The 27153-nt window shown below is 42.7% G+C and overlaps 1 protein-coding gene across 4 annotated transcripts in view; it reads left to right on the top strand.

The window, feature by feature from the left end:
* Positions 1-27153, top strand: part of LOC147684886 (solute carrier family 68 member 1-like) — a 221551-nt gene that overhangs the window by 155456 nt on the left and 38942 nt on the right. For all 4 annotated transcript variants that reach the window (XM_086940761.1, XM_086940759.1, XM_086940760.1 and 1 more), the window contains exon 6: positions 14672-14755. In XM_086940761.1, the coding sequence (XP_086796887.1) occupies positions 14672-14755 (84 nt within the window). The remainder of the gene's footprint in view (positions 1-14671; positions 14756-27153) is intronic.

Raw genomic sequence — 27153 nt, 5'->3', positions numbered from 1 at the left:
ATTCTATGCTTGGGGAAGAAGAGTACGAAATTTAGCTGGTACTTGGGCCAAACTAAATTAGATACTGTAAGCGAATATAAATACCTCGGAATATGGTTTACAAGGTCCCTGAGGTGGGAAACCCACTTGGAAGCTCAGAAATTAAAAGCGCATTTAGCGGTATGCGGGCTGAAAAGATTCAACAATAGCTATGGCGATATGTCACACAAACCTCTATTGACTGCCTTTAAGGCTATGGTCCCTCCGCAATTCCAATATGGGGCAGAAGTAATCTGCTTTGACGGGAAAAGCTCTTGGGATAAAGAGGAGGGCAAATGTTTAAAATCCCTTCTATCTCTTCCTGGGTCGGTAATGGTCCAGGCAGTTAGATTGGAAGTAGGCCTAACCGCATGGAATGTTCAGGTGCAGATGAGTCTCCTTAGATTTTGGAATCGATTGGGGCAGGGGGAAGTTACAAAGGTGTCACAATGGTGTATGAAAGAAATCCAGACCAGTGAGTTAAAGTGGGCCAAGGCAACAAGAAGTAAACTCCGGGCCATTTGTGACCACCTGAATGTGAACATTGACCCTCTGACACTCCAAACTAATGTAATAAAGAGCGTACTAAAAGCACAGGGAAAAGAAATTTCAAGGGGCACAGACCAAGAGTATTTGAGAAAGAAGGACTCCGTGAAATTTATGAGCCCAGGTTGGGAGAAAGACTTAAGCTTTCCATATATAGATTTGCTACCAAACCGTTGGTTAAGGATAGAAGTTCTTAAGTTAAGAATAGGTATTAACCCAATATTTTTAAATAGTGCAATTAAATCAGCTTTAACGCATCCTGGTGGCAAATGTGTGTGTAAGCTAGGAATGAAATGTAATATTTTGCACATTTTATTGGATTGTGATATGTTTTTAAATTTACGTTAACAGTTCCTTCGTCCGATATTTTTAAAATACGAGGTTGAGGCGCGTTCTCAAGCACGGGAGCTTCTAGTTGTTATGGAAAATTTAGACATTGCAATAGCCATCGGGAAATTTATGCTGGGTGTTTATAAGTTCCCGGTTTGGCAGGAGGCTCAAAAACAGCAAGTAGCTTTATAATCCAAATGAATCCTTGTTTTAAACTGTATAAAGGTAGTTTTTAGGATAATTTGACTTTTTATTGATATGAATATGAAATTGTGATACGTTGATTTTATATGACAAAGTAGGATCTCTGGTTTATAGATCAAATGGTCTAAATAAACTTTATTTTTGACTTGACTTGACAGTCTTAAGCAGGCGCTTCCATGCACGGTCAGTTATCAACCCATATTATTCCACAAAGCAGCAGAACTACATTACTTGTACTTGCCCTATATAGATCAAGACAAAGCTCGTAGCTTTAAGACTGGGCAAGAGGAATCTCCATGCTCACCTTACGCTCTAGCGCCGCTCAGCTACTCACGACACAAGCTTCCATTTATGCGGAAAAGGAAAAGAAGCTTTAATCTATATTTTATGTATCTGCCCTCAACTGCTGAAGCAAAGGAGAACTTTTCCCCATGGGAATTCTATCTGGCTAGGAGTATGCACATGATGGCAGGCAGTCATTGCCAGCCTGAAGCAATCTAATCCACTACTAAACGTTAAAACTGTTAAGTTTTTCCAGATGGTCGTGACCAAACAAAACTTTGTCAACTCCACCAGTACTGGGGTAACCTGATCTTAAATTCTGCATCACCCATTATTGCATGCCCAACATGGGGAACTTGCCACAATCAATTTTATGTCCTTCACGCTTTAGGTAAGAATAATCATATAGCGGCTTGCACCTCACTGTGCACCTGTGCCGGGTTCAGTCATGTCACTAGTTCATTTTGCACAATGTCATCATGCATTTACGCTACTGCTCATAATAGTTTTAAAATGATCAAAGTTGCTGCTCTACTTTCTGGGATCGGGCATCGCCCCACATTTTTTTTTTTTGTACAATATTCCTGATATCCCATAGGGCAGGTGCAATATAATTGATAGGCTGGGCCTAAACTATTGAGTTTTGCGTGTCTGGGGAGTGAAAAAACAACAAATTTATTTGTCACTACTGTGAAGCCTACCTCTCCCATTGGATACCATTCGGTTGCTTTATTATGTTTAATAAGTGCTAAAGTTTGATTATAAACGGCTAGGAAATTCATGTTTGGTATCTGAGAAATTGTCATTTACCCGCTTCGCTGCGGCACGAATTCCGCTGCTCTGCTGGGACATTCCAATCTTGGGCATGGCTCAGATAGGCCCCGGCCATCGTGCGCACACGTCTACCGTGACTAATGACGGTCGGGGGCCCGTCATGAGCGCGGAAGAGGTTAAAATCCTGTTTAATGGTAAATGCCACTTTTAGAAAGTTGTCATTTTCCTGCCCTAGCTATTTTGTGCCTGCAGCCTGTTCCAGGGTCACATGAGTGGGTGTAGTTGGTAGTTGGACTTTGTAAATTCCTCCCAGACAGCCACACACTAGAGGGATTAGGTGTGCCTGGATGGGCCATCACTGGCACGATTGGGTGGTGGGTAGTGGAGCTGGGCACCGCCCCACTTGCATATAAATAGGCTGTGTCCTGCCTTTACACAGAGAACTAGTGCATTGTGCCTGCAGCCAAGCTGAAGCAAGTGCAGGGGAGGCTGGAAATTCCAAGCACTTTAAAACAAATCTCTGGGAACTTCTCCCTACTTCAGTTTGCCTTCTGGACCTGCGTAAGGACTGTCAGACGACTGCCTGCTGCTGTGACCATTTGCATACTTAAGGAGGCTGCTTTCCTGCACCTAAAGGTACTGCTCTGCAGCATTCCTTGAACCCTCGGAGGACTGCCTGCTGCTTGAGTTCTGTTCCACCTCTTGAACCCAGAACTACCAGAGTTACTCTAGTTAGCACACCTCCTGATTAGAGCCTCCAGGAGAGAAAAGGCTCCAACCATCTTTAACCCACATCTGGGTCCAGCCTGAGTGAGTCCTAACCTCCCAAGTTGTGCCCCTCCAGTTCTGGACCCTTGGTTGTGGTGCTAAAGGTGCCCAGGTAACCAAAATCCAAAACTTGGAAGTTAGAAACTTTTTGGCTAAAAAAATGCTCTGAGAACCGAGAGGAGGCAGGGAACTACCTGCACATGGTTCCGCCCATGGTGCATCTTCGATTGGTCTGACTTGGTGGCAGCTCCTGCTACGTTCTTCTCCACAACAGCAAATCCTGTCCAGCAATCCTTTGCAGAAGCTATATCCGGCCTCTTGGAGCCCTTGATGGCTGCAGGTTGCAGCTTTGTCCCGCTGGAGGTTTTCAAATTCCAAAAAAGAGACTACGTTCAAACGTAGGAATCTTCAATGCAACTTTACTTTTTGATTTTTTTGAGTGCTAGTTTTTACCTTTTAAACTTTATAAATTCTTAACTTTGGATCTACTGATTTGATTTTTGTAGTTTTTATGTCAAATATTTATTACAATTGACTTTATTGTTCTAAATTGGTGAGGGATTGTTCTTGTGTTTTCACTACTGGTTAATTGCCTTTTAAGGTCAGCCTGACTGCTTTTGTGCCACCATGCTACTGGCAGGTTTAGCACAGATTAATTTAGTAACTTTAGTGGTTCATCCTGATAGAGATTGTGACTGTTGCTTGAGTAGTTTTTAAATTTTCTTTATTGTCTTTATTGGCATTTAAGGTAATGAACATCATAAGGCAGCAGCCTTAAACATATTAGACATTATTAGCTACCACATCACAGGCTTATTCAAGGGAAGGGGGCAAATGGATCACCTCCACGCATGTATGTCTCCAGGGAAGCCATTTGCCTAGGTTCCGGGGCTTGGCATCTGAATGGGGACTCGTCTCCGCAAGTGGTCCTGGAGGAGAGCCCTGCAGGTGTAAGTACAATAGAATTGGTTCCCAGATACCTTTGACGGTGGCCTTTCCTCCCAGTAGTTAACCAGGTTTACTGACCAGCAACATCCTGTAACCAGGACTTAGCTGTGGGCGCTGGTTTCTGTCCCCACTGTATAGCAACTCAACGTTTTGCCAGCAGTAGAAGCATAGGCGGTCACCACTAGGAGACCTGGCTATTTCAGTAGAGAGTAGTATGTTTCCAAAACCAAACGGGTCTCTCACTAGCTCTTCTCTAGTAGCGTCAAAATTCATAGTATTTTGAAATCCATGTGAGTGCGTGTTGGCTACCCAGTAAGTGAACACATACATTCTCAGAACCAGCAGCCAAGGATTATTAAAGCTGCACAGCCCAAATAGTCACTTCAATATTAATGACCTATTAATTCTCTTGGTATAAACTATTGCCCAACTCTAAGGTCTGCCGCTCATAGACCATATAATAAACTGTACAAAACACAAAAGGAAGAGAGGCAAGAGAGATAAACAATCAAATGACCAAACAAATGTTCTTGAGCCTTCAGTGATGTTAAAAATTCTTCTTTTAATAGATTCAGTCCATTACACGTGCAGCCAACGCGTTTCTCCCTAAACATACAACATACTCACATCAAGGTACTGTACCTATAATGTTAATTAAAAGACAGTTACAATAGAGAAAATACATTTTGATTAAAAAACAGTCAAATTGACAAACGGTGTAAGTTCTTGTTCAAGCGGAAAAAAATCTCTTTGCACCAGCATCGAAGCTAGTAGGCACCAAGAAATTTAGAAACCTCATATAGCAAAACAAGAAGAACTCCAGTATAAAGAAAAGAAGAGACGAGCCATATGTTTTTAAAGGCAAATATGGGAATAGAAAAAGTATACCCAAAGGTTGAAATAAGCACTTGGGCAGAATTTTCTGGTGCACTGAGCCAGTAATAATAAAAACAGCAACAACTAGAACCAAAACGTAATAACCGTTGTGCAGTGCTCTAATCACTGATACATGAGATGAAAAACATCAGTCTGCCTCCCTTACCACTGGTAACATCACCAGGCAGTTTCTGGGGTGTAGAGTACTGTACAGACTGGAGGACACACACCTGAGACTGTAAACGTCCTACAACAAGGAATAAACAAAATTAAAAAAAGTTTTTTAATGTTTTTATCCCTTAAGTATGTTCTAATCGGAATCCTATATCTGATTCCTCCCGCCTCCTCCATGGGGTTCTGGGGTACCTTCAGATCAATCAATCATGAACTTCCTTGAAACAGATCAAGCTGGTTTAATAGTAAAATTGATGTGTCCAAGTGGCTTCTCGTATAATGGGATGAAGGTTAGTTTGTGGGTCGCCGACGTAAAGCACAATGTCATTTCTGTACATTGAAATTAGGTTTTTCTGTGCCGTAAAATTCAAACCTCATTGAGTGTGATGCTGACTCGGTTGGGCCACCAGTGGCTCCATCGCGATTGCGAAGAGTATAGGGGCTAAGGGACAGCCCTGGCGAGTGCCAAGTGTTATGGGATACGGGTCCGATATCATCCTATTTAAGCAGAGTCTAGTCATTAGGGAGGTGCATACAACTGGATAAGGCATACAAATTTTGGGTTAAGACCCAGGAAGGATAAAAAAGAATGAATATGGCCTCTAGCGAGTCAAACGCCTTAGTGCTATATAAGAATGCAGCAACGGCTCGAAGGATGGGTTACATGCTGCGAAGCATGGCTAATAGTGTGTACAAATTGTGTGCCGTAGATCGTCCTGGCACAAAGCCTGATCGGGGCATACTATGTCGGGTGGGAGTGAGAGGATACGGTTGGCAAGTAGCTTGGCGAATATTTTGTTGTCAACATTTATCATTGAGATCAGCCAGAAAGTCGCACTGGTTTGCTGGTTTATCAGGTTTAAGTATGGTTACAATGATTGACTCTCGGAGTGATGGGGAGGCTTTGAACATGGTTTGTAAGTAGGTAATCAGCAGGGCAGCGAATTCCTTGTAAAAGGATGTTATTAGGCCATTCGCTAGGTAGGCTTTTTATGACCTGCTGTATTTCCTCCTCTGTAAAGGGGGAGTCTAGTAATGAACCGTGTGAGCGATCAGGCTAGAGCAGCCGTATCCTATCTAGGTGCGATTTAAGTTACCCTAGGTCTGGGTCACTGAAGCCCAGTAGAGTCAGGCGCAGAAGGTCATTATGTTTAATGTGTAAGTGGGTGTGGAGTGCCGTCTTTGCTGATCATCCATCAGTTCCACTACGTATTCCAAGGCTCGCGGCTGGTGGAGTATATTAGTTACTGTTCTAGCAGGTCGCTCACCCTCACATATCGGCGTGCCACCGCATCGCTAGTTAGGTAGCTCAGTTCCCGCATCACCTCGTCATTGTATTCAGTACGTGTTTCGCAGAAAGTCGCCATGGCAACGGGACTTAGAGGCATAGTATTTTATCTCCTGTGCCTGGAGTTGACTGGTATGCGGTCAGTCGCGTTCGTATCGCTTTGAGGACACCAGCCTGTTTTGCAATGCACACTCCGCGGATCACAACTTTTAAAAGCCTTCCATAATACCAATTGAGAGGAGACTGAGCCATTGTTTTTCATTCAAAGAAGTCTACAATAGCAGTACGGATCTCAGCACGAAAGGCTGAGTCTCGAAAAGCCCCCAGTGGCAGTCTACATGTAAATGCGCATGAGATAGCCTGCAGCAAGGCAAATCAAGAAGCACAGGATGTGATCCAAGAGGTTCTGGTTAGGGGGTAGACCGCAGTAGTCCATGTACGTACATCGCGGGTAGTAAGCAATAATCTATGTGTGACCATGTGCCATGTGTCTATGTTAATGCATGTGCCCTTCTTGCTTCGCCCATGCAGACACCTTCAGACGTCCACGAGTGTACAGTTGCGTGGCAGTGTTGGGGTGAGGGCAGCGGTGTGCGCCCGAGCAGTCCACAGCTGGGTCCAGAACAACGTTAAAGTCACCCCCATATCACCCCACTCGGTCCAATATTATCAATTTTATGCCAAATGTTCACAAAAAACTCTGGGGAGTCGTCTGTGCCATAAACGGAGACAAATATGATGGGGTGCCGGTTTACTATGCCGACCAATAAAACATATCGTCCTACTGTATTTTTGACAGTTTGGGTTGAGTGCCATGGTAAACCCTTACATATCAGTATGACTGTCCCTCGCACACAAGTAGAATAATAGGCTACGTGTGTGTCTTCACACTATCCCGCTTTGAGGCGGGAGGATGGTGATAGAGTGAGGTGAAGCTTTTGGAGAAAACATACGTCAATGTGGTGTCTTATGATATAAGTATGCACTAATCTGGCTTTACGTTGGTCATTTAGACCACTCATGTTCCAAGTGAGGCACCTAAAAGTTGATGTCTAGGGGTAAGGTCTGCAGGAGGATGTGTGAATCTATGGGTCCTGTGCCCGTACCATGTAGGAACGGTAAATGTAGAGGTGCCTCTAACTATGAAGATAAGGTGAGGTGTCTAGGGTGCAACTAGTAGTCAGCACAGGGAGTGCTGTGATTGCAAAAGTGATGTGTGTGGTCTGCCTAAGGGAAAAACAAGAACAACAAACAAGAGCATTTATGTACCTTCCCTCCCCCACCCACTTCAACCCCCCCAAACATAGCAGAAATTCAGAGCCCACACTCCACCTTAACCCACACTCCACCTTAACCCACACTCCACTGTAACCCACACTCCATTGTAACCCACTTCCCTAGAAAAACAGAATACCTAGGAATCATCCCTGAAGGCGGTGTCAAGCCAGACGACCTACCAAATCCAACTCCGACTGAGTGGCCTAGGGGCACAAGTACCCCATGATTATATCTAAGAACTCCAGTTTAGTGAGATAGGAGTGCCGAATGCACCATCTGTAGTAGCATCTGGATGTGATCACATTAGCAGAGCTTAGGATCATTTATATCGCGTTTCCATGCGTATAGGGGCTATGCCACCTGCCGGCAAGCCAGTAAGGCCATAATGTCAATCGTTATCATCCATGCCTTCATCCTCTCTGTTTCGCTGGTATGCACGGGACGATCCTGCCTCCTTCGCTATGCTTTTGGCAAATTTAAGGGCTCCCTTCTGGTCAACAAAGTGATGAGATTTTCCCCCATGTGGTATGAGTAGTTTAGCAGGGTATAAGAGAGCATAGTTAATGTTCCGTTTTTGCAGAATTCTCTTTCCGTGCAGGAATTCTCTGCATGCAGCCTGCACAGAGGGGTGTAATCTGGATTGATGGAGATTGTGTTTCCCTGATATTGCACCTCCTGGCGTTCCTGGTTAAGGACTACATCTTGGTCTTTGTAGATAAGCAGCTGGGCAACTATGGATCTAGGTGTAGAGCCGAGCAGTGGCTGCTGCGCCACAGTGCGTTGAGACCTCTCCACAATAAAAACTGTGAATAAGACTTCTCTGAATAGTTTGTGAAGCACAGTTTCAATCTAGTATTACATTTTATCTATATTGGTGGATTCAGGTATTCCAGTTATTCGGAGGCTGTTGCACTGCGAGCGTGCTTCCAAGTCTTCATTCTTCACTTTGAAAGTTCAAGGACCTTGTCCATGCGCTGGAGGTGCGCGCTAGTCGTAGCATGCCCATCTACCTCCGAGGCACTGGCTTCCAAATGGTCTATTCTAACCTCTTGTTTGTCAACCTTGTCTTTCATGCAGTCCAGTCGACTGGCCATTAGGTCTAGTTTGATATCATGGCTCCGACACTAGATTTAACTCTCACAAAAATGTCCTTTTGGTCCTTATGTCCATCAGCCCCTTGGGTTATCGGTTTGTTCTCCTTGCGAAGGGCCTTGGCTTGCCTGCCTAGCTTGTCTGTTGCCCTCAAATGTGAGCGTTGATTGGCGTGCGTCTTTTTAGCAAATTGTATCCTTGTGTGGGGCGTGGGTTTCAGCCCTTAAGTACAATGTGGGCGAAAAGGTCTTACCATGGCACCGTTTTCTTGTCCAGCAGTGCCGGTGCAATAGCAAAATCCAGCCCAGACAGCAGCAGTGGCTCCTCTGCTATGGCCCAGGAGCGTCGCCTCACCCAAAACGGCAGAAAAGGAATCATAAAAAGACACTTATTTTAGTTTTCCTTTCCTGACGAGTCTTTGGGGCGGGCCTGGTGGTGACAGGCACTGAGAGGAGTGGTAGTGCACTCCCATCACTGCTCATAATGGTCTGGCCGGCCGTCTCAGGCCTGCTAAACCATCATGCACAGTGAAAGTCCTCTCCAACCCAGACAGAGCATGCACAGACTCAGTTTGTCCTGCAGCGCCAATCAAGGGCACTCAGACCAATCATGAAGCTGCTCTCATGTGCAAGAGCAGCTTCTGGATAGGCCGCAGGGCATTCTGGGAGCCTGTGCCTTCCTGAAGAGGTGAAGAGGAGCAGAAGAGCGCAACTGGGATGGCAGCAGGTAAGTTCTTTTTATTTTGTTTATTTTTATCTCACCCGGCGACCCCTAGTGCCCTTCATTCCCCCACCCCGCTGTTCCAGCATACCAGCGGGTCCTGCCAGACAGGTGTCTCCAATATTTGGGAACGATCTCTCACACCCGGGAACCCCTACTCAGGGCACAGACAGTTTCAGGGGGGAGGCAATCGTTTCAGTCAAATCACATTCCACCAGCCAGGTGTGAGCAGCGAGACAGGGGTCATTTCCCCGTTGCAATCCTTGCGTGTGAGCCTGCCTCTCCCCAGGAAGGAAGTCGAGGGGGGGGGGGGGCATCAGGAGCAGGCCACACAGCGTTGTTCAGTCTACCCGGGAGTGAGGGGGGGGATGTTGTGCCAATTCACAGTGTCTGGCAGTGAAGCCCAAGTTAGGAGGCAGTGTCCCAGTCGGGCCCCAGAGGAGTGAGCATCAGACGGGCCCAATCGCTCTAGCCAAATCACATGTCATCAACAGGGTGCGGGTAGTAGGCCAGTGGTTATTTTCGATTGCAATCCATGTGTTGGGAACAAAGTACTGGGCACACGTTATGAGGATATCACACTGGTGGAAACGTCTTGTATAGTCACAATTCTAGCGGTCGACACCAGAGTAGTCGTTAAAAAGTATTTATTCAAGCAACAACAAAAAGAAACAACCAGCCGACACGTGTTTCTTCACACTAGGGAGTTGTCCCGTGACTCTTCGGGGCTGTAAGGCAGTGTCAATTGAGCGTGACAGTCATGCGGCAGAAAGGGGATGAGAGACGGCCAACGTGACTTGGTGAAAAATGCGGCGGCCTCTAGTGTATAAGGTCAAGAAGCGAGTGATGCCTTAATGGAGTTGCTGAGCATTGAAAAAGGACTGCTAGATGAGCGGAATGTGTAATAAAGAAAACTTGGGGTGGTACGTCAAGCCTAGCGAGCAGTAATGACTTTTCAAATGGTGGAGGATGGGGAAAAGCGGGTATGCCCTGAAACGTTTAAATAGAGCATGGAAAAAAGTGTGTAGGGTGTCCAGTGTCTGGAGCGAGCAGACAGCGGGTACGCCGGCCAGCTTGAGTGGAGCGTAGTGGGACGTCAGAAACCGGGTCCGCCGGCTTTCCTGATGCGGAGTCCTTTTTCAACGCTCACAAGCTCTGGTTTTGACCGCTAGAATTGTGACTATATGAGACATTTCCACCAGTGTGAGATCCTCATAACGTGTACCCAGGACTTTGTTCCCAATTCTGGTGTGGGTTTCGCGACTCACATACTTACGGGGGTTACAGGGTCTTTTCCCTGACCTAGTGCCACCGTCCTCACTCTCGACATTACACACTCAACGCATATCACCCAGAGCTCCAAGCCTCCTGTTTAAAAACCCTACATCCATTTGCAATCCATGTGTATAGCCCTGCCTCTCCCCGGAGGAAAGTCGAAGCTGGAGGGCACAAGCAGGCAGCTCAACACTGTACAGCTCGCATGAGGTAGCCACCAATTTACAGCAACTCAGGCAGGCCTCAGCGCAGAGAGTCTCGGGCAGACGCTAGCACTATTTTTGCCCCAATCAATAACACAAGGGCTAGTTAGGGCCCGAGCACATTAGGAAAGCCTGGGGATCCGGTGATCACAAAAGTAGCACCATGTGTGGGCCCAGTGACTCCGCACCGGTGCAGTGAGCACCCCACGCAAGCTGTGCCTGTCAATTTAATGGCCCTCTGTGAATGCCGCTAGCGCTCCTGCATAAGTGCCGCTGCAGAAGGCACCCCTGCCGCAACCACAAGTGGGTGCAGATAGCGGTAAAGTCAAAGTTGGTCACCCGTTCAGTAGGTCCCCGGGACCTGGTCCACACCTCCAATGAGGTCAATAGAATGTCAGGTTACGGCCACATCCCGGGGCTTTGCCCCCAGGCCGACTCCGATCACTCTGGGCCCTACTGTTGCTGCCAAGGATCAGCAGTGGCTCCTCCCGCATTGCTGTCGGCAGGCATCGCCATCTCCATCCTTTGCGCCAGCTTGGTGCTTTAGACCAGAGGGTCTCGGGGGTAGGCATTGCCAGGGTCTCACCTCCTCTCAGCAGCAATGAATCTCAGCCGGGCACCCTCGGAGTCACCGCCTAGGAAGTGCGCTGCCACTTCCAACACAGCAGCCCGCAGCACTGAAATGCTTCCAGGCCACATTTGGATTAGACGTCACCTCCCGCTCCGCCAGAACCCACAGTAGGCCCATAGAGGCTTCCTGCGATCTGGTCCAGAAATACAGGGGCTTAAGTATCCTGGATGGACTCACTAGATGAGGAGAAATGTTGGATTCTGTTTTTGGCCGCAGAGCATTTCTATAGAGCGGCCATCTTGCTGCCTGGCCTGGCTTCTCTCCTTTGCCTGAGCAGGATTATCAACCCACTCAACCAAAAACCTAACTTCTTACAGGTAGATATTATGACATTTCCCATGGCTGCTTTTCATTCCCTGTTTGACCGAATGTCAGCTATTTAGTGCCTGAACACAAAGCAAGGAGTGCATCTATTTGTAATTGGGATGTGCACATAATTTACGTATGAAAAGTGAACATATGTACATATCCATTAAGTATCTTTTGGATGAAGCATCAAATAATGCAGTAGACTAAATACTGCTTTGTAATTTTATGGAAAATGTGCATTTCACTGAATTTAGATTTGCACAAGTAGGTTCATATCTTGTCAATCTGTATCAGTTTTATGTCCTTTAAACAATGACTTGGACTTCCAGACAAAGATTGAGACTAAGCTACTGCTTGTTCTATCAATTGAAGATACACTGACTTCTTTAAGCCACCTTCTCTTCTAGTTCCCAATAAGTAGGCTATCTAGAAAGAAGACTTCATTTTCTTAGTGATGATTATAATTAATTCGTACTTGTGTTGTATAGTTTGTAAAGATATGCTAAACCTCTGGAGCCTCCTTCCATTCTGTCAGTGACCCAGTATTTGATGTTGTGGTATTTGTGTTTCATTCAAAAGCCTGCAATATAGGGCTCTAGAGCATTGGTGAATTGTCCTGCCCTACTTTTAAGGAGTCTAGGGCCAGTTGTAGGTGGCCGTTTGAGGCCATTTACCGAGCGGTAACGGCCGATTTTGGCCGTTACCGATCGGTAAATGAGTGACAGGTATGTAGGGGGCATTATTTTACAGAATCGGTAAAATTACCGATTCGGTGAAATAAAAATTCAGTAAATTTACCGATTCTGAGGCACCCAGATGTAGGTGGGACTCTTCAGAGTCCCAAAGGCCTTACCGAATCGGTATTTTACCATCAAATCCAAAATACCGATTCCGGTGTGCATGCACATGTGTGCATGCACACCTATGCCATGTGACAGGCAGACCTGCCCTTAGGGCATGTATGCCTGCCACATGGTACAAAGTGACACCCCCTGCACCCTTGTGAAAATCGGTATTTACCGATTCGGTAAATACCGAATCGGTAATGCCCATTCATTCCTATGGGCTTCAAAGCCCATAGGAATGCATGGGCATTACCGATTCGGTATTTACTGAATCGGTAAATACCGAATTCTTCCGATTCGGTATTCCAGCACATCTGGAATACCTACATATCCACTTCTTAGATTTACCGATTTTTAATTACCGAATCGGTAAAATTCGGTAATTAAAAATCGGTAAATCTATTTCACCTACATCTGGCCCCTAGAGTTCTTATTTGAAGTTAGATTAGATTGATAAGTATGTTTTCCTGTAAATCTGTATGTTCTCCATCATGGCCCATACACTCTATTTCATTTTACACTCTCATAGCTTGCAAACAATAACACAAGCTTTCTATTGCATATTTATCAGTTAAGGGCTGTGGCAGTCTGAAATATGTAGCCCCATCTACTGATGAGACTAATGCTCCGTGTAGATTGAATAAAAAGAAAGGCATTATATTGTTGTGTTGTTCCCACTAATCCATAGGAAACTTTGGGTGAGGTGCCTAGACTGATTCTGAGCACCCCCGCAGGATATGTTGGCCTAGAGATCAGCTAGCTCACCGTGCCACCACAAGCTCCACTAACCTTACCAGGGAGTAAATGGCGTCCGGCAACCACTGAACATGACCACCCTGAACCCTCAGGGATCGTGAAAACAGATCAGATCCTTTCGATCAGTCACTCGCACTCACTAGTGCTCAGAGAAATACACAGAATACACAGTGGGACGTTTTCAATATACTTATTGAACCAACGTTATTCTTGTATAGAACACATGTGCTGCGATAATCAGTAGACGGAAGCAGATGAAAGTGATTACAAGCACCAAAAGAGTAAATAGTAGGTACAGCTCTACCATTGTGCTTGAACCATGTATATATGCAGGCATATAAACAAGGCAGTAATCAGGCATACTCCTACTATGCAAACCCTACTATAAGTGTAACTAGAGTGTGTGTAGGTGTAGAGCCAAGAATCTCCCCTAGGGACAATCCAACCCCATTACCTGGTGGGGGCTTGGTTACAAACTGGACATCCTTCACAAGATGTCAGACTACTGCATGGTTAAGTCTCATTATGCAGGGACCCTTGGTGTTTGCTGAAGTGCCTCTTCTGCTAATCTTATGGGATGCTCTTCATTTATAATAGAAAGCAGCCTTGTGATGTGCATATAGATTAGTGATGTTATGGATATCTAGATAGCCCTGTTGCCCCGTGGGTGAAGATAGAAACAACAATTGTATATAGTGCGTAGAAGGGCCTTGTACATGATGTTCGAGGCATTGTGATAATGTTGTAGAAGGGCCTTGTACATGATGTTCGAGGCATTGTGATAATGTTGTGCAAAGCTAGATGTGTAAACAAAGTAGTTTCAAGGAAACTAATCCAACATTGTTGTACACGCAAATAATTGCAAAAGGTCACAGCAGAAATGTTAATGTGAAAAATAGGGCAATGTACGAAATTAGCAGCTTCACAAGAGGCCTGAAGCACAAGAACATAAAGTGGTTTGCCAAAGTCACACAGTTTGGCCAGGATTTGAACCATGGTCTCCTGGTACAGACTTCTGCAATGCAGCCATTCGTCCAGATCGACAAATACTCTATACCCAATCACACTGCTTCTTATCATTATTTTCTTCAGTTCGAAATGTGTTTGCTCCATTCTCCTCTGATGGACAAGTGTATATATATTTGTGCTTTTTTACTTTCTTTTTGAAGTGGTTTATTATACATGATGTTCCACAGAAAACTAACATGACAACTGATTCTATAGCGATGAATAAACACCTTGATTATGATAACAAATATCAGACTTTCTTTGCTAAGGTTTATCATGTTTTCTTTAAAGAGAGACATTTAATAAAAGAAAGTTTTTTTTTTAATGATCTGCATTTCTATTTTAGGGTGATTGTACATGCTGCCTTCAGTTTATTTAATCTCCCACTGGCAGATATTGTGGATGCTGATTTGGCAAAATACAAACGGAGGTACAGTCTCTTACTTCTTTCATTAATGTGAGAATTGGTGGAAATATGTGCTGCTTGTGCAAAATGATGCCCTTTGTTCCAGGGCTTTAATGGTTTAAGTAATTACATCGTATTGTAAACTAAAATTTAATCGCCCGCCGTTTCCAATATTTGTTTTTAGGTCACTACTTCCATGCTTTCTGAATTATCTACTCCAATGGACACACAAAATTGAAAGATTCAATCAAAAGAATAGTTTACAAATGTTCGTTTTTAAAATTGTCTTCTTAATCACAGATGATATTCTTGGACCATGTGGTGCTACCATGTGTGCTTGAGCTTTTACTTGTTGCTTGCTTTGCGATAATTGTTCAATATGGTACAATGAGGTGAAACATTGATAACCGACCACTGTGCGGTATCAAAGAGGGCAACATTTGCTTCTTGATTAGCAAAACCTGTTTACATTTTTTTACCTTACAGAGATCCCATTCTGAAATGTTTATTAAAGTTGTAAAAAGTTTAAGTGGTAATACTGGTAATATTATTCAGAATAACTTGTAGCATACTTTCAGTTGTGGATTTGGTATGATTGTGCATGCACACTGCTCTTCCCTTTTACTTAATTTAACTGATTTTTCTTTTGGTGACTTTATAGTGTAACCTGTCCCCAAATGGATCCCAGGAACAATAACCCATATAAAGGTATAGATCAGTGGTTCCCAAACGTTTTCGACCCGCGGCTCCCTTGACCTGTTGGCTGTTGTCCGCGGCTCCCCATTATGTTACTTTTTTTTGCAAGGTGCGGGATGTAGCCCTGCCTTGGGGGAACTTTCATTTTCCTCCCTGAAAATAATTGAGATGAAGCCAATGAAGGTATTATAATCATAGATGTAACAAATTAAAAATATTAAAGTTGCTTAATTAAACATTTTTATTGGTTAAGTCAGAAACAATACTCTTCAGCACTGGATATGGATTTTTTTTAAACTATTTTCATTAAAAAAAAAATTGTCCCTAGGCCAAATTGATGCTGTTTCTTTAAAATCAAACAAGCAACTGTCATCTACCAGCACCCTTCTAGAAGAGCTAACGGACAACCCCCGGGGAGGGAAAAAAACTTACATTTGAATTTCAGATGCAGTTTGCCGCTTGCTTTGAATAAATGTGTACTTTTAATAGCACAGCTGTAAGTATTCAGTGGTGGTCTAAGTCTTTTAAAAAGAAATGTCAGCCCACTGGAACAGGAGTCCCATATTTACACCCTTTTTCCAACTAAACTACAGCTTTCCACCTCAACAATGCCTCCCCATAAAGCTAAAAAAAAATGCACCATATAACCCCCACCTCAGTCTCTTCCCAGGACCCTTCCTGCCTCAGTGAACAAAGCATCTTGTTTCATCATGAATCGACTCCCCATACAGTGCATCCCTTACACTCCCGCAATCTAGGCAACTGAAGTCTAGTCTCCCTTTGAAAAGTACCCAGAAATCCCACTTCCCTCGTCAGTGCCGCTCCTGCCCAAACAGCACTGTTTTTCTTTCACTCAACCCACAAACCTGGACTTGCTGATCCAGGTTGCTCACCGTATAACTTCCCGTGTCTCCCTTCCTCCAAAGGCTGCACCCTCAAACTCTCAACAGTCACGCTCGACTACTGCTGGTACTCCCATAGACTGACAGTGGATAGGGGTAGAGGGAGGGCTAGGCTCCCACTGGGAACTTGAGCTTTAGTTCTACCTTCTCACCCATCGTGCTAGCACCATAATAATGAAGATCCAAGGGAAGGGGCAGCCAGAGTGCACATATACAGGGGAGGGGCTGTTCACACACTGGGAATGGGGGGTGAGCTCCAACACAGACATTGGGGAGAAAAGGAGGGCCAGGATCACACGCAGTTATACATCGAAGGCGGCCTGCGCACTCTCCTACACCGGGGTGGAGAGACTTCCCTGCTCCGTACTACTCCTACTTGCTGTACTTCTCCTCCCCTCTCCTCACTCCAAGCGGCTCCCTGACGCCATCTTGGAACTGGTTGAGGGAGGCTACAGCATAATGAGCCAGCAACTTTGGACAAAACAAAGTTTGCTGTCGAGAGATGGGATCTGGCAGGTTCCATTACAAAATAAATAAAAATCTCTGGCTCGATGTCCTCGCATGGCCCCTGCTACAGAAGCCACAGAAGACACAGCACCGGCCTTGCAAGGTGGGGTGATAACTGAGGAAGCTATATATGAGAGGTTGCGTTTGCTGTAGCACCGTTGGATGACTCTAGTGCCTGATTGCTGAGATCAAAAGCAACTATCTAAAAGGAATATCGAAATCATGCCAAACCAGCTCCACAAGGGGATGTCCTGAACAAAACTCCAAAACCACTCCGAATGCATGACATTTGCGAGTTATCTAACGCAGTGGTTTCCAAACTGTGTGCTTGGTGCGCAACTGTTCACAACACCCCTGGCTAGATTTGATGGCACACCGGGAAACCGCAGCACACAGATTGGGTGATGATTGGTGATGAGAAATTGTTTTGTCAAATCAACATGAAATGATGGTAAAAGTGCTTGAAAGGCGAAGAACTTGTAAAATACAATTTGGGGCACGTTCTGTACAACCACCCTATTCCTCTTGTTAGTAGGTTAGCTGAAATGCATTACATGTACCAAACATTGTGGTACAGCCTCTGTACAAGTGGAGACCTGTTAAGAACAGCATTCAGATTATGTGTTGGCAAATTTTAGAGTAGATAAGGAGTTGTTAGGTGCGTAAATGACTCGCCCTTCTTTCTTTAGAAATTGATAAAAAAGTGGCAATTTCTTAAAAATAAAAATCTCTTCCGTATGTGACTTTTAGACTTTTTTAAAATTTTGAACATATTCAGAAGTATTTTACCGAGTCCGTGAGTATTGTTGTTACTCATAGAAATATACACCTGAAATGGCAGCATGCCGAAATTTTGTGCAAAATGAATTTGCATGATAAAACCTTTTGTTTCTCAACTGTGCACTTATTTGTCTCCCAAAAAAACCCTTCACCTACTAATACAACATTCAGTTCGTTCACCTTTTCAACCATGAAAATAGATTCACTGCTGCCATTGATATCAGTAAATCTCTTACCATTTTCAGGGTTGGCAACTGCCTGCCAAAGATTTGCGATGATCTAAAAAACGTAGGGGGTTTGTGGGTGTTCAACAACTTTGATAGGTGCCTTCATCCCATGAATCACTAAAGAGGATTGTCACTCAAAGGTGGCACTTGTGCCAATACTGACACAATCTACCACTGATCTTTCAGTAACATTGATTCTGCCCCTTATCCTTGGCCTGCCTGTCATGGCCTCCAAACCCACCAGAAGGCTATGTGTGCACCCTCATCTATATCTCTACACTGTCTTTTCAGGGCTAATTTGATACCAGTGATTATTTTACAATGGAACATAATTCAGGATAGGATATTTGTCATTGGATATGTTACCAAATCACTTCACTGTTACAGCAGTAAAGTCAAATTGAACAAATTCCTTTGTTTCTACACCTTATTCGCTAACTTAATTGTAAAAGATACATTAAGTGGTGCCTAAAACATTCTTTCAACCACGGTTAAAGCCCTCTGTGATGCCTGAAACTACTGATGGATTTAAGGTCGAATGTGGGCACCTACTTTCAAAGTGATAATCACAAGAATGTATGCAACCAAATATTTTTTCAGTAGGTCATCACTGGCAGGCGGCTTTTTCAAGGTTTGGGCTTTTTCAAGGATAAAAACAAAAAGGCATAGTAACCATTTAGAGACTCTGCCTCCTTTTAAGAATTATAGATTGCAAGCTTTAAGTTGGATACGAGGGGAGAGTAGGGATATGTAGAAAGGTAAAACAAAAAAGGGTTGTACCAGTGATGGCAGTGTGGTGTCTTCCACATTTAAATAAAGAAAGACTCGCAGAAATGAGGAAAGCCTGTGGGTTTTAATGAAGCTCATCCACTAACAGCCAGCATCCAACTGTCAGGTAAGATATCAAATATTCACGATTTTAAAGAGAACATTCTGTAAAGGAACATTGTGAGACTACATTCTCTATTCTAATTCCACATGTATAATGCATTGCCTAACATCAATATATCATCTTCCTCCTCAACCATAAAAATGAAGAGAAAAAAGAAAAATTAACAAGTAAAGATACATGAGCGTACTAAATGACATAAAAACAAAGAATAATTAAACAGTCTTTCATATACACTGGAAGTCTGCGTATTCTTTGACTTCTTTCTCTAATACAATTAGGAACTCTGGAAGAATCTGTGGAAGCATTTAAAGTATTAGACAACTTAGCATGTGAATCAACCCCTCTACAGCTGTCCTCTGGTAAAGAAATGTTAGAACTAACAACCACAATACGACTTTTATTCCATATTCTCCCATCTTTAGTTTTGACAGCATTGTTGACATTTTTTACAACCGGTCCGACCTCAGTATATTTGGACCAAGGTCGGCAACCAATAGGAGCTTTGATCTTAACAAGATCACCTATTCTTACTTCTTGAAACTGAGCACATTTCTTATCATCAAAATATGTTTTTCTATTACTCTGTTTACCCAACTCTCTCTTTCTCCACTCTCCCATGTGGTTGTCAACCAAACCTTTGTTTAACTTCATCCACCCGGGACACAATTTAGTATTGGGAATTCTTCCCTTGAATAGTTCAAAAGGAGATCTCCCAGTGGTAGAATGTGGAGACATACGATAAGATGTAATTCTGTCCTGCAGTGCATCCTTCCAATTCAAACCATTGACGCTAGCAAGTTGTGCATTCTTTGTGAGTTTTGTTGATTCTCTCTACTGCTCCATTAGTTTCTGGGTGATAGATTGCACATTTTTTGTGAGAAATACCACGTTTGTCTGAGAAGCATTCAAATACACTCGAACAAAACTGCGGACCATTATCCGAGAGAATGCTGTTGGGAAACTCTCTCTCTTCAAAACTTCCTCCAAGAATTTGATTACTGCTTCTGAAGAAATATCTCTAACAGTACGAACCTCAATCCACCTTGAATATAGATACAGAACAACAATAAGATAAGGAGTGTCACTTACACCATGAAGTGGGCAAAGAATGTCTATGGCAATTTCATCTCACGGATGATTAGCCAATTTCCTGCAAACCATAGGCATCTGTTTGGTCTTAAGAATTGTATCACTAGCACTGCGTTCTACGCACTCTCTAACCATTCTCTCAATCTCTAAGTCCATGCCAGGCCACCAGAATTGTAACCTCAGCAACTCTTTTGCCTTAGCAATTCCTAGGTGACTATTATGAGCAAGACTTAAGAGTTTACTCCTAATACCTACAGGAGGCACTAGTTTCATACCACAAGCAAGCATACCATCCACAACAGAGAGTTCTTCACTAACAAGAGACCAGGGCTTATTTAAACGTTTTCTATCCTTTAACAATTCCATAACTCTCTTAATCTCATCATCTTTTTCTAATTCAGACTTCCAATCATTCTCACTAATTGCACCATCAGGGATTTCACATACATTAATAACTTCTTCCTCTTCCTGAGGCCCTTCATCTTCAACGCACTTGTTAACATCAACTAGCCTTGAAAGACAATCGGCTGATTTATTAATGACACCAGGAATATATTCAACATCAAAATTGAACTCTTGTAGAGATATTATCCATTTCCTAATTCTAGACGAGATGACATCTAGTCCTTTCTTTGAAAATACCTCTCTTAGAGGCTTATGATCTGATAACACACTAATCTTTGTTCCCCAAATGAGATTTCTGAGTTCTTTAAAGCCCAATATATGGCCAATGATTCCTCCTCTATAACAGAGTAGTTCAGTTCAGATCCTCTAAGGCACCTAGAAGCACAAGCAATTATTGACTCTTCTCCATTTTTCTTCTGAAGTAAGATTGCACCTAGTCCCTTATCACTTGCATCAGTAAAAATATATGTTGGATCACCAGGAACAAACGCATGAAGAGAAGGAGCTTTTCTCAACTCTTCCTTGATGGAGACAAACTCTCTCATGCACTCACTTGACCATTGAAAGCTACATTTTTCACAGTAAGTCTTCTCAAATTATGAGTTTTATCTGCATAATCGGGAATTAATTTACTATAAAACTCAACCATGCCTAAAAAAGAGAGTTCATCTTTATTAACTGGCTCAGAGATCTTAGTAATAGAATCTACTAATTATTTTTTGGGAAATACGCCTACTCCAGTTATACGATGGCCAAGATAATTCACCTCTTTCACTCCAAACCTACACTTGTCACTTGTAATTGACAAACCAGTCTGTCTAAGTCGTTCCAACTCCACACAGACACGTGCATTGTCTTCAAGCATGGAATTTCCATATATCAACATATCATCTTGATAGCATTTGACACCCAAGAGAACCCTAAGAACCCTTGTCATGATACGCTGAAATACTGAGGCAGCGGAAATAAGACCAAAGGGCATCCTTTGAAACTTAAATGTACCCATGGGAGTCACAAAAGCCGTTAACTCTTGTGATGATTCGTCTAGCTCTACCTGATGATAGGTGGAGGCCAAATCAAGTGTAGTGAAATACTTTGCACCATCTAACGTTCCAACCATTTCATCAATGTTCGGCAATGGAAATTTGTCTACAATGACCTCCTTGTTGGAAGAGCGCAAGTCAACACAGGCGTAATTCACCATTGGCTTTCTTAGCTACCACAATGGAAGCCAACCACTCTGTGGCTTCAACAGGTTCAATAACTCCCATATCCACAAGTTTCTCAATTTCTTTTTTTACACTAGCTTGTTCATTTAAAGGAATTCTCCTTACCTTCGCAACTACTGGCACGGCACCATCTCTTAATCTTATACAATGTTTATATCCTTTGAGACAACCAAGACTATCTCTAAATACATCTGGAAATTGATCTGCAAACATGGAGGAAAAATCATCTACTTCTTGAACTTGCACTTGAGGTGAATCATTAGGATTAAGGCGTACACCAAGTAAACGTTGATGAGGCCACCCTAGAAGTGAATCAGCACGTTTAGCTACATAGTTAGCTACATATATTTTCCCCGTAATCATGCGACCACACAACTCAATTGTAGCAAGAAAATATCCCAACATCTTAATTGGAATACCTCCATAACCCAAAGGTGAAAGATCACTTTTAACAAGTTTAACTTTGTTATGAAAATGTTGAAGAAAAACTTGTTCTTCTATCATTGTAAGATGGGAACATGAGTCACATTTGAAATTAATTGGAACATCATCAACCCCCACCAAATGAGATGGATGTTCTGCTATTTTCCCATCAACCTGAAATGTGACTACCTTCACTTGCGGTTGAGATTGTTTTTTTGTAGTTTTATTAGCTTTGGTTTTGCAACATTTTGCAAAATGCCCCTTTCAACCACATGTGTTGCATGTCACTCTCAAAGCTGTACAGAAAGAAGCATTAACCAAATGTCCAAAATGTCCACATCTAAAACAAACAGGTCATGTTTTAATTGTCTTCTGTGTTTGGGAGATAATTGGGAATAATAGTCTTTCTGTAATATATTCAGTTTATACCGCTAGTATATACTTACCAGTCAATGCTGGTAAGTACTTCGGAAAATGGAGTGAATGGGAAGAACAAGTCCAGAGGGTTGTAATTAATCCAAGTCAATAGAGCAGCCAGCTATGATATCTCCGTAAAGAATAAACAATTTTGTAGTACAAATCTGCCTTGAATGATGTGAAGAGGCACAGAGCCTTTGCAGACTGATCAGCTTACCCAATGGTCTGTATGTTGACCGTCTCTAAGCTGTCCAGAGTGCAAATGGACATGTAGTATGAAAACACTGTAATGAGACTGGCGTCTTTATTCAGTTTTTGTTTGAGAGCACACTACGTGGTCATTGCGCCTACATCATGTGCTTAGTGTGCTGCCATGTTGGTAGGAGTTGAATTAAGCAGTAAGGCTGCTCTTGAATCATGATCTACCAGGTGCAAAGATGGTAGGCGTCTCCAATCTGTGTAGTAAAAGTTAATCCGCAACGGTAATTACGGAGGATATTCTGATCATGGTGTTTTGGTCATAGTAATGATTACCATCATGTCAAGAGACCTTTATAGAAACACAGCTACAGCCAAAGTGCATCCTATCAAAAAGGCTATGTCATTCTATATAATTGTATGAAGTCAAGAAAAGCTTGTCTTCTTACTTCACCATCTTGAAAAGAGGATGTTAAAAGTGGGCATGACTTGAGGGACTAGTTAAGAGAGAACATAAGCAGTATATATGCTGTATGTGTCGTCCCTCTGGACCCAGTAAGCAAGAAGATTAGACCATAAGGTCTTGGAAAAGGGAATCCGGTAATTTAAGTGAGATAATAATCACTAAAGAGCTCTAGAAAGTCATATTTTCACTGCAGTACTTCCAATCCTGTTATAACTGGCGCTTGGTTACACAGAGATTTGAACATGATGATTCAAATTACAGAGGTGGCATCAGTTTTACTTCAACCTGGCCTATACAGAAAACATTCAATAGCATTTGACAGGCAAACATAACATAACACTATTGTTTCAATTAAATTGTGAGCACGAGGTAAAGGTATAATTTAATGTGCCTACAAATACAAGATTATCAACATACCAGAGGTATGTGTCTCATCCTTGCTTTACAGTAGTAATTGGGTGCATCCTGACATGGAGAAGAGTTGACGGCGTAGTATGGACTACAATGTAAAATGATGGATCTAGAGGGGTGAGGGGTCTTATGCTGCAGCTAGGAAAGCAGGGGTTGGGTTATTAGTACAACTAGTAGTATATTTTTGGACTCTTTATTCAGATTGTGACACATTGAGTCCAAGAGTAAGGACTGTTCTCTTTCCCGTTTACGCAGTTTCAATATGCAGTTGCCCCCGCTAGAGAGTTTGGATGTCTGCTAATAAAAAAAAAAGTGGACATTTTTGTTGATTAGAAAAGTGTTCAAAAAGTGGTATCCTGGGATCTTTATATGTATTCCAATACCGTTTCTGAATTCTGCTGTTAGGTGAGTGTGTAGTATTCGAGTGTATATCTACACGCAAAGACACTTTATAATGTATACTTCATATTTTCTGTTTCAGTTCATCCATTGTTTGATCTTAAATTGTGGTCCATTTCAGTATTAAAATTGTGTAGTTTTTTTTCTCAAAGTCACTGAAAGTGTAGAAGCCATTTGAATAAATAAATAGTTTTTTTCTATAATCTGTAAATTCAGAGTGGCAGAGAAGATTTGTCAGGTTTTTTCTCATCTGAATCCTAGTTGAGGTGTTGGGTTTATGATGCTGCTGATTGAGGCATTATTGCTTAAACGGTGACCGTGCTTTTCAGAATTCTACGGATGTCTTAATGACCATCATGGAACTTATTTATGATGCTGATAGGTTTGTTTTGTTTATTTATTTTCGCAATAGGCAGAATGGAAGATCTATTGATTGTTACATATTCATTTGTGGTTTGTTGTACAGTTTTTATAGTGCAACTTCATTGAGAACCTTTTTGGACTAGTTCTTGTTATTTAAATTGGTAGATGGTCTCTTTACTGCAAGTTGTGTTTGGCTTGCAAGAATTGGCCTTGTGGTATACTACATATAGTAGCTGGCGTGCAACAATTATCTGCTGCAAGAATGGAGTTTTCTGCAGTAGCCTTACCGTGAAGCTTGGCCTCTATTTTGTTATTGTGTACATTTATTGTGAGATCAAGAAAGTGGAATTGATTCCTGGAGATGATTGGTATGATTTTGATATTCCAGGTGTTTGGTTCATCTTAATAATGCAATTCTGCAATAGGGATTGTTATCTTTGCCTTATTAGGAGAATGTCATCTGTATATGTCCCCAAAATTTTACTTGGGGCATATATTCCAAATTCTCGTCCCATGGCCTATGGTTTTCAGCATCATGCAAGAAAATACAGGCATATATATGTTGGAGAAAATTTTGCAGCCATTAAAGTCCCTTTTGTCTATTGGTTGAATATGAAAACATTCTTCAGCAGACAGAATTCTAGCAATCCACTATCTTTTGAATCACATTCAAGTAGTGTGCAGATCTTTTGGAAAGTGCTTTCTTAGTGGCCAGTAGGCCATTCTCAGTTCTGATAGATATATTAAGACTTACAGCATCTATTGTCACCATGAATGAAATGAAAAGAATCTTATAACGCGCGACTTAGCCCAAAGGCATCAAGGCGCCTAACAGAAAAACCAAGGAAGCAATAAAAAAGTAACTACAAGTACGCCCTTGCAAACAGCCATGTTTTTAGTGCTTTACGGAAACGCAGAACAGAAGGCTCAGCTTTAATTTCACATGGAAGGGTATTCCATAGCTTAGGGGCAATTGAAGAAAAGGCCTTACCGCCCCATCTGCTCTTGCGGAAGCGAGGTACCACAAGCAAGTTCTTTGAGGAAGAACGTAAGAGTCTGCCCGAGACGTAGGGGGCCAGCAGTTTCTTGACCCCTCCTGCACCATTGCCAGAAAGTTCACTATGAGTCAGGCAGAGTACTTTAAAGGTGATCCTCGCTTCAATAGGAAGCCAATGTAAGGCTTTCCTAGCTGCTGTTGATGACGCTAGTCTGGGAGCATCCAGAACGAATTTAGCGGACGCATTTTGGGCGGTCTGAAGACGCTGTGTTAGGCTCTTATTCATGCCGATGTATAGGGCGTTACAGTAGTCGAGTCGCGAGACCACAAGTGCTACCACCACTTGCTTCCGCACCTGGGGGGACAGGTAATGTTTTATTTTCCTGAGTATTTGATGATCCCCCAGCAGGTAGCAACAGTTCTATTTACCTGCAAAGTCATGGAGAGGGCAGGTTCAATCAGTACTCCCAGATTCAGCGCTGACTCCGCGGGAGTGGGACACGACCCCAGCGAGGGCGGCCACCATTCAGGTGACCAGATGTTATTGTTAGGGCCGAACAGCAAGACCACTAGGTAACCTTGTTGCCAATCGATGTCTTATTTTGGTTTGCATTTCCTTGGTATTTAGTATGCAGGTTGGTAAGTCCTTCATCAGAGGTTGGAGATGTTAATCAGTATAGCCTCCTACCCTTGACCAGATTGCATCAATACCTGCTAGAACTGGTTGGCCTGGTGGAGTAAATATACTCCCAGTGTATCTTGGGAGGAGATCAAATATTGTCATGGTGGGGTGCCTCAGGAAAAGTAATTGGTTTTCTTCCAGCTTGAGAAGACCTTCTGTATGCCAGCCATTTAGTTTAATCTGGAGTTCTGACTGAAGCTTGGTGCTTGGCTTCTCATTACTTTTACTGTGACAAATGATGTGTGAAAGATTTGTTTGAGCTTCTTTTATGTACTCCACTGGATGTAGCACACCCACATTGCCCCCTTGACTGCTTTCTAGATAATGAAGTTCAAGTTCTTCTGGAGTTACTGGATGTCTCTATTTTTCGTTTCTGATTAATCTTGGACCGTACGTATATTTTGTTGTAGCTGCTAGTGTAGAGCTACAATTCATTTATTGTTGCCTCAAAAAAAATCAATGGCATTGCAAAGTGGGAGAATGGGTGTAGATGTGGATTTAGGCTGGAATTACTCTCCATGGAGTATGTGTTTTCCCATTACTCTTGCTGTGCTTTCTCTTCGTGGTTTTTAGTGTTGGTCGACGTGTGATAGTGTTGAAATACATTTTATTTCTCTAAAGCCTCAAAGGTAAATGCAGTGCTGATAGGTTATCTTGGAAGAAAGTGTGTAACTTGAATTTTCTTGCAAATTTGAATAAGTCCGTTTTAACTTGTACAAGGTCCCAATATACCATTAGGTAAAAAAAAAATATTTATTGATGTTCTGTTGTGTTTGGCTGGGATTTGTTTGTGAAAGATTTACAATCAGTTGCTTTGTGTATTTAGATTATTTTCCAATCCCTTTTGATATACTTGTGTTTGGACTCCCAGACTTGGTATTTGGTTGGTTTAAGTATTCTCTTGGGTTTGTCTGGTTCTTATATCTTGGGTGCTTGCGGTAGGTCTTGGTGTTATTGTTGTTTCCAGTCTGTAACTTCGGATCCCTTAAAACAAAAAAAAATCAACTCCAGTCTCGAGTTGGTTGTTTTTTCTGCTTTGCTCCCAGGTGATTCTGACACTGAGATAGAAAGATGGCAAAGAGTTTGTACATTGATCCTGTGATATGGTTTTCGAATGATTGTTATATTTTTTAGAAAAACTTCTATATCAGCCTATGTGGTAGTCAAGTCGATCCCTCCAGAATTTCTGCTTTTTGCGTCTAACAATGTGTTCCTTGAATTTGTCAATGACCATGTTTAGGTTTCTTGTAATTATTTTGGGTCATATCACCCCAGTTGCTTTCTTCAGTCCTTTGTGTTAATTTATCCGAATCTGTTTTGTAATTTCCAAATTTCCTTT

This window comes from Lissotriton vulgaris, chromosome 10 (assembly GCF_964263255.1).
Source record: "Lissotriton vulgaris chromosome 10, aLisVul1.2, whole genome shotgun sequence".
Lineage (NCBI taxonomy): Eukaryota > Metazoa > Chordata > Amphibia > Caudata > Salamandridae > Lissotriton > Lissotriton vulgaris.
This window is presented reverse-complemented; position numbering and strand designations above follow the sequence as displayed.